Genomic DNA, 8,423 nt, shown 5'->3' on the forward strand with positions numbered 1-8,423 from the left:
AATTACTTCTACTTAGACTACACCAATGATGTTAAATAGCATTATTTATTATACAAATATAATCTATTGCTAGAGATAAAGCTTTGACTCCTATACTTTCGTGGTCATTTTCTAAGGATGGAGCTAGAGAAATCTACATATAGCTGCAGGGTTGCTACCATTTTCTTGCAGCCACGCTCCTCCTGACCAAATACCACTTGAAAAGTATCAATTAAAATGATATAATTTGCTATAATTGTGGATAGAATATATCCACGTTCCTAAAAGAAAATTTGGAAAATCGATTTCCCACAAACCCATGGGAATTGAAATTCCACAAAATCAAGGAAAAAATGGGTCACGTGAGGGGGGATGGAAAATGGAAAATCAATTGCCAAGAATTTTCGCAATCAAATAAGGAAAAAGATGGAAAAATAAAAAATTCCTCAAATGAAACAGGCCCTTATACTATTTATTGATCGTTGGTTCATGTCTTTTTCTTATGATCTATGAATAAAAGCTAACATTGTACGTGTTTGTATGACTGTACAAAAATAGCAACTTATGGATCGGACCATCTTTGTCAAGTCTACCAAGTATTTCAGCATGGTCTAAAATTTGGTGTAGCAGAGCTATAATAGATTCTTAACTTTTGAAAACAACCTTCACAACCTTAATTTATGGAAATTCTTGGCTTAATGACAAGTGTGTCGCCCTATTCCCACGTTCAAACGATTATTGCTTATTAGAGCATGTTTGGGAAAGTGTTTATTAGAAGTAAATTAACTAAATTGTCTTATTTCTTAATATGCTAGATATGTTAAACTTTCCACCCGACCTAGCTTAAATGACATATTGAGCATCTAGCTTAAATTAATAAGCAGTTACTTGCCATCAAGCCTTCACTGGGAAGACACAACTACAAACGCCAAATGTATTTTGTTATACAAGTATATTTGACGACATTAAGAATATTGTGATTCTTTTCTTTTGTTATAAAAATATGCATTAACAACAGTTAGGCCTTGTTTGGCAACCATTTTGGGCGAAAAGTTAATTCATTTTTTGACCGTTGTGTTGTCAGTGGGACCCGTTGTATAGAATTAAGATAATTCTAATTGCACAGGACGCATAAAGACGATTTTGCCATTACTTCACTTACGATGAATTTTATGTGAAGGGGCAACTAAGTAATTTTGCTCCCTGTTAGTCAATAAATGCGACTACTCCTTCAGCAATAACAGGCAAAATTCTTCTAAATATCAATTGAAAATAGCTATCAAACACGGGCTTAATGTCATTCATCAATCATCATGTCAAGCCATGTTGCCATGCCAAAGGGAAACTTTTGTCGGTTAAGTTGCCGTTCCTTGAGGTTCGTTAAGTTATCACTCCTTAAGATTCTGTTATGCAAGTGCATTGGCCGAAATTAGGAATATCATGAAACTTTTTATCATAAGACATATGAAAGACCACATAACAACAATACAACATGGTACCAAGTTGACTAAGACAAAAACCGGAAGCTTAACATAGATATTTGCCATTTTTTTCACAGGCAAATATTCTCGAATGCTTGATCTTATCACCGCAAGAAACTCTGTACAATATCCCTCGGTCATATTCATAACAAAGGGTAATATACCATTCTTGATATATAGACTATTATATAAGAATAATGCTATGTAGCACCAGCGGCACTAGAACACCGGTCTATGTGACATTATGTGATAGGTTCAATTGAATGTGAAATTATATGATTCATTTAATTGAACCTGTAATTCATTCAATTGAACCTGTAATTTAATTACTGCCACATAAAGTATACCAATGGTGCTAAACAGCATTATTCATTGTACAAATATAATCTATTGCTAGAGATAAAGATCTGACTCCCATACTTTGTGGTCATTTTCCGAGGATGGAGCTAGAGAAATCTACATATAGCTGCAGGGTCGCTACTATTTTCTTGCAGCCACGCTCCTCTTAACCAAATACCACTTGACTACAGCCAGAACCTTACACCATCTTGTTTTGTGCTTTCTGTTCCTGGGGACACAAATTCCAGGATTAGAGGAAAAGGTGCCCATTTCTTGGGTAGTTGAACCCAGAAAATCATCCCCTCGGAATGCTGAGGGCTCGATCAGAAAATTATTGGCACTTGGATCATTAATTGACATATATAAGCCCGCATAGTTACCTCCAGAAGCCCAAGTATCTGCTCCCATATAGGATTCGCTGTGAGAAACATTCATTCCAAAACTGTTTCCCGGCACTATATTGAAACCTTTCGTTGGAATATATTCTTGTTCGGCTTCGTAATTATATAGTCGTGAAGTTGTTGGAGGAGCAAGGTTCATCTGCATTTCTAGTTGATATGTAAAGAAAAAAGTAATTTCAGTCAAATCCAAGATAATTTACAGGCTGAGAATAGAAGGAACAAAATTGTTTTCCCCATATAATGGCCATCAAACAGTGGCTTAACAAAACTGATAGTAGCCATTTAGCCAAGAATGTTAAAAATAAAAATTGAAAAAGATAATGAACAGATTATTGTTTGGCACGTCAAATACAATCATTCCACATGTTTAGAGTTATTCATGAGAAGGATCAAGGAAAAAGAAAAAAGGGTCCGACAGTTAATTACCTTGTAGAACTGGAAAGTTAGCATTCTGCATACTTGAAGAAGGATAGTTAAAATTGCCTGCTCCAACACTCGGCAATAGCATCGGGTAGTCAACAGCCGATTGGTCATCAATGGGCACCAATTCCATTAAGTTTTTATAAACATGCTGCTTCAGATTCTCCACAATTTGCTGTCCAACAAATAAGGAAGTCAAATTAAATTCATTTTAGAATATGAAACTTCTTACAAGTAAAAGTATCAAAACATACATACACTGTTCCTTAAATTCTCATAATATTTGAAACGGCATATTTCATGCTATTGAAACAGAAGCACTCCACTCAAGCCAGACAAAGAAAAATCAGGGAAAAAAAAAGGTAAAAAAATTTGAGGATTAAGATACCAACCATCTGATTCATATCGAGTTTATTCAAGGGAAGGTAATTCTGTCCATCAAAAGTAGCTCCTACAAGATCGTAGATGCAGTTGAACAAAAGCCTGATCCCATGTGCATTAATGTAGTAAAATTTGTTGTCCAACTTGCAAGTTGCAGCATGTCCGATGATTGTATCCCACTTCTTGTTTGAGATTTTGAGTAACTACATGTTCAAAATGTAGTGTTAGATGGTTAACCTGAAGAACTCGTCAAGAACACAGAAGTCAATCCACTTAAGTGATTTAATGTCACACAAACGATATCATGAATCGAGTGTCTTACGGAGCGTAATGAGGGCTGGTCTGTGATGTACAACCTCAAAAAGTCTCTGACAGAGAATATATCATTCTGAGCCAACAGTTTATGGGATGGACCACCTTTAGCTATTTTCTCCAAGCGCCATACTTCATCGTCCAAGGATGGAGGGTAGTGTTTCTGGTATGCTAAACAAATAACGATATATCAATAAAAATTTTGTCAAAGTTCATCAGTAAACAAAGTTTACTCAAAATTTCGATGGTGCAATTAGAAGAAAAACATTCTATGCTTATCAACTAAACAAATACTTAATTTCATTTACCCTCAACATTCTCCCCAATATTAGCCTCGAATAAAATATTATGTAGAGCTCCAAGAATAACAAAACAAAAAAGAAATCACCCTCTTTGTTAACCAAACACTCGCTGATAGAAAATGGTTCAGAAGAATTACTTACACTCTCCACGATGATCTTTGACTTTGAAGGCTTTGCTTATTCCTTCCCTTATAGTGGAATTAGCATTCGGTTTCAAACCCAACCTAAATCTTCCACTCCTAATCCAGCTTGAATTATCAGTGAAGCTGGCTTCACCAATACAACCTACTCCCTCTTTCAATTGGACTGACAATTCTCCAGTGACCAACGGCCTTTTTCCTTCCCTATTCGGAACAATTTTACTCACAAAATCTTTCTCTGTCCAGTTGTTCTGATCATCGGGACTAAAATCACCATCAAGAACAACAATATCGACCTGTAGTGAAGATAAGGGCCCTGATGTTATTAAGTTCTTAGAACCTGAATCATACAGAGCAACTTTGACCGGTACTCTGTCTTCAGATAGTATCCTATTGCCTGTGAAAATGGTACCAGGCAATTCACAGTCAAAACGCAGCTGCAACGTTCTTGATCCAGAGCTCTCGATTTGATTTTGCGAGGGTCTACAAGAAACATTTATAGCCATTTTAGAATATTAACGAAGTACGGAGTAGAAAAAGATCACTTGGTGATTAAAACATAAGTGAATAGACAATAATAATCACAGTTAATTATTGCTATAGGCTGAATCAACCATGGAAACTGATGGAAGTTAATTAAAATGGGTTGCAAAGTGATGATTGAAACATTATATTTTAATTTTTCAAGAAGTATAAGTAATGCATAAAATTATTGGACTTGAGATAATTGACGGATGGACTAACCTCAGCAATGGATTGATTGCACGTTCAACTTCTTCTCGCACCTATTAAGACAATAAAATAGTGAATATAGAGAGTAAAAAAAAAAAAAAAAATGCGCTCTAACTTGCACATTTCAGCCACTTCTTATCTGAAAATCAACATTTAAATAAAGGATCCAGTATAGAAACATAATTAACTTAAAATATGCAAAATCTTTCACAACTTATGTGAAAGAATTGAGGTCTGGCAACCAAACTTCGATTTCATAAAGGAATAACCAGAAGTGTAAATACAGAAGGGAAATAAGTCAAATTATCAAAATCTTGTCAAAAACTAAGGTTCATTATTAGCACAAACAAATATATAATATTTCACAAATACAAGAGTAAAATCTTCTTCAATACGATAAACTTGAAAAGAACAAAAGATCATGCCACATTCCGAAAGATGGGTTCCAATATGAGCACGAGTTCTTGAACAGCCTGACCGTTCTCCGGCTCTCCGAAAGCACTGCACATACCATGTATAAGAGAAACAAAATCAGCAAATAAATAGACAATACGAAACAAAATCTTCAAATAAATGAATTATAAACATAATTCACCCACGATGCAAGAAAATGCTGGCGTTTATTAAATTCACGATCAGGAAGTTCAGAACTTTCCCCACTCCCGTCCCTAAATTGCCGTTTCAGTACCATCAAAAACTCAAGATTCGCACAGCCTAAAAAGAACTGATTTAGAGATTATCAAGGGCAGGCAACTTCCTCTCTTTTTTATAGATGTCAACAGTGATCAAGAAACTACCCAGGAAGCTTCAATTTTTGATTAAAAAATCACACAGATCACGAAAGTCAAGCACATATTCCATACATTTTAACCATCTTCTAACATTGGCCCGCCCACAAATCCAATGTGTTTGTGTGTAGGTATGTTTGTCTCCAGGCCTGTGGGGTCTGGTATTAAATTTCTTGGACAATCAAGATTCAGATATTCGATGATATAAAAGGGATTTTCAACACGCTTCAATATAGTTATCATTTTGTTCTATATACACAATCTTGACTTAACCATAAATAATGGAGATTCTACAACTAAAAACATCACATTCATATGAACAACCGCGTAAAATTTGAAAGGTACTGATAGAGTACAAATCTAGGAAGCACGAAAACAAGTATAATGAGAAAAAATAATGCCAAAAGGAGAGAGAAACAAGACAATGCAACGCGGTACAGAGTAAAACAGAAGCTTGGCGGAATATTCGTCACGGCGAAGCACACGTAGAACTAGAAGAGAAACGGTCGCCCTTTCAACTGAATAAATTAAAAGCCAAAGAAAGACTTGCAAAGTCTTCGTGTGCGAGTGTGTGTTATGGTGTTTATAGTGTTAAATACGGTCACTAAAATTTTGATTAATTACGTGGTCATCGAAATTATTCTTTTAAGATGACAATAACAATTATTAATTAGTCAATTTCTAAAAATTATATTTATGATTAAGAGCATTAACATTCTATATGTCCGATTTAATCTAATTTCTACTTTTCATAACTGAATTTTAAGTACACGACTGAATTTTAAGTATATGCTTAAAATTATATTTATGATTAAGAGCATTAACATTCTACATATTCCAGCATTGATTTTTCTAGTCAAGATGTCCAATTATGTCTGGCTTTCATAAATAGTGTTGTTTAAATTAAAATATCGTATAATCAAGCTGTCAATAGATGTGACCACCTTCGCATTCACCTTTACACTAACTCAATATTAGAGGTAAATGCCGTCATTCACGAAAAAATCTGACTATCGTTTTTCACTCCAATGATTGACTGAGTGCAAGAGATATGTGAAAAGAAATTTAACTGGAGGCAAAATGTTGTCTCTTAAACCACGCATACGTCCATGAAGAGACTTCGACCCAATTTGATCGATCCAATCATCTAATCATGATCACTCAATTCGACTTTATTTCACTATGACCGTCCAATTTCATATAACGTTTCACCATGTTTATCCAACTTCTTTCACAATTTTCACTAATTTTAAAAGGGGTAAATCGGTAACCTTGCATTATATATATAAGGTTGGGTGGCCATTGATGGAATGAATGATGAGCCTCTTAGTTATTTGCCTTGAGTCAGGTGGATAATTTTGTAAATTAAATTTTTTTTCTTGGGTTATATTTTTCCTTTTTTTGCATGTTTAATTGAAAATATAGAGTTTTACAAAGAAGAAAAATAAATTAAAATTTTAATTAAATTACTGTTCAACAGCAGTTTTCAAAAGCTAAATTAAAATTTATTTAATTCATTGTTTGATCAATATATTAATTATGCCATACATGTTAGTTTTTGTTTCATGAGTTTCGAGTTCTTTGTTTAGACTACTTTTTGTAGCGAAAACACAAATAGATATGATACAAAATTAGAATGCTTATTGGCCATCTTTGACGACTCTCTCTTATTTTGTTGAGTTGCTTTATTTAACTCTGTTGAATTTCATATAGGAAAGATTAGGGGTGCCAGTAAATTTTAAATGACTCGACTTACCTGTAAAAGGTTTTTATTAAAATTGTTTATCGAATTGTCTTTCGAGTAAAATTTAAACGAGCATTTGATGAGCCAAAATTATAGTGGCCTGGTTAATTTATATTCCATAAGGAGCTAGTTAACCATTCGAGTTTGAGTTTGGGAACTCTGTAAATTTGAAAATTATTTTGAGCGTGTTTTAGGGTTCTTTCGGGTCAAGTTTAAATTGAATTTTCAATTTTTCACAAAGCAAGTTCAAATCACTCTGGATTCACTCAAAGTTAATTGCAATACTAAACAATAAAAGATACAACAAAAATAAATTGAGAATTTTGAGGGCATTGTTAAGTGATTTTCGAATTGAAGTGGGTTATTTCAAAAATAAGAAAAATCTCATGGAGACAAGTTGCAATTAGTCATTGAAATTCAACTCAAAGTCATTGAATACGTGCATGAATAGGAGGTCACGCTTCAAAGAATTCTATACGCATTACAGAGTTTAATGAGTAATTTACTTCATTGAAAAATCGAGTTATTTATATAATAATAACAGAAGAGTCAAAAGGGAGGACACGTAACCTATTAAATACATTTATTTGATAGCCCAAATATATTTTTTAATTTCTTTTTTAGTTTTTAATTAATTATGTCATTATCACCCATGCATGCTTTGAATATGCATTCAAATTAGTTAATCGCTTTCTCTCCAAAATTGCCTGGAAACGAGGTTTGTTAATGTAACTATTACATCTGAGGGCATAAAAAGATTGAGATCTAGATATCTGTACTTACCATAGTTTGTTTAGTGGGAAAGTCGAGGTAATTATCAACCGTGTTTGACTAAACCTAAAGAAAAGAAAATTTAATTTTATGCAACTTCTAGACCTTAATGTAAGACTTAATTAAAACTACATTCTACTTAGTCCATGTTTGGCAAAGAATTTTTGAAAATAAATTTTGTGAAATTTTATTTTATTTTATTTTTTTAAGAATGCTTGATTAAAGAGTAGAAAAAACTATAGGTCTACGTGTAGAATAACTTTAAAAGGAGAATGAATGATTGAAAATGCGTTTTAGAAAATGGAGACCAAACATGACTTATTGACAAAATAAATAACTTATTAATTTTTAATGTTTACCAATAAATAGAATGATTTTACCTTAGAACTTATTTTTTACATATGATTAAACATTTTAAACTTAGCCAAACATGCATTAAGCTTTGAGGGTACAAAGTAGAAGTACTAAGTAACTTCTTGGATTAAACCCCAAAGTTTCTTGGTAATTTCTTGAAAAGTTTGCTTGCTTTGTGTTTGACTTATTGTCACCAGGAAAATTAGTTGCATTGATATAGCAATTGTTTCTTTTAGGTTGGATTGGATTGGATTGGATGGGATGGGATGTGATGGGGGC

General features: G+C 33.5%; 1 protein-coding gene across 2 annotated transcripts; it reads right to left on the reverse strand.

Annotated features, from left to right (window-relative positions):
- Positions 1 to 1,449: 1,449 nt before the first annotated feature.
- LOC111384803 (calmodulin-binding protein 60 C-like) lies at positions 1,450 to 5,696 on the reverse strand. Of its 2 annotated transcripts, XM_023009128.1 has the most exons (9): positions 5,087 to 5,696; positions 4,913 to 4,988; positions 4,500 to 4,540; positions 3,757 to 4,238; positions 3,324 to 3,484; positions 3,013 to 3,204; positions 2,627 to 2,795; positions 2,180 to 2,347; positions 1,450 to 2,028 (listed from the first exon to the last, which is right to left on the reverse strand). In XM_023009128.1, exons 1-9 carry the CDS (start codon positions 5,176 to 5,178, stop codon positions 1,985 to 1,987), a joined length of 1,425 nt encoding a protein of 474 aa, XP_022864896.1. In that variant the 5' UTR covers positions 5,179 to 5,696; the 3' UTR covers positions 1,450 to 1,984. The 2 variants fall into 2 exon arrangements, with proteins under 2 accessions (XP_022864896.1, XP_022864895.1); XM_023009127.1 differs by having other exon boundaries at positions 1,450 to 2,347.
- Between the last annotated feature and the right edge of the window lie 2,727 nt (positions 5,697 to 8,423).

This window comes from Olea europaea, unplaced genomic scaffold (genome assembly GCF_002742605.1).
Source record: "Olea europaea var. sylvestris unplaced genomic scaffold, O_europaea_v1 scaffold3012, whole genome shotgun sequence".
NCBI classification, from domain to species: domain Eukaryota; kingdom Viridiplantae; phylum Streptophyta; class Magnoliopsida; order Lamiales; family Oleaceae; genus Olea; species Olea europaea.

Bases quoted from the DNA above. Each gene is read 5' to 3' on its own strand.
- LOC111384803 (XM_023009127.1), bottom strand. From the start codon at position 5,178: ATGGTACTGAAACGGCAATTTAGGGACGGGAGTGGGGAAAGTTCTGAA. The intron at 3,205-3,323 runs GTAAGACACTCG...TTGAACATGTAG, and splicing joins ACCAGCCCTCATTACGCTCC to TTACTCAAAATCTCAAACAA. The intron at 2,796-3,012 runs GTTGGTATCTTA...TTTGTTGGACAG, and splicing joins AACTCGATATGAATCAGATG to CAAATTGTGGAGAATCTGAA.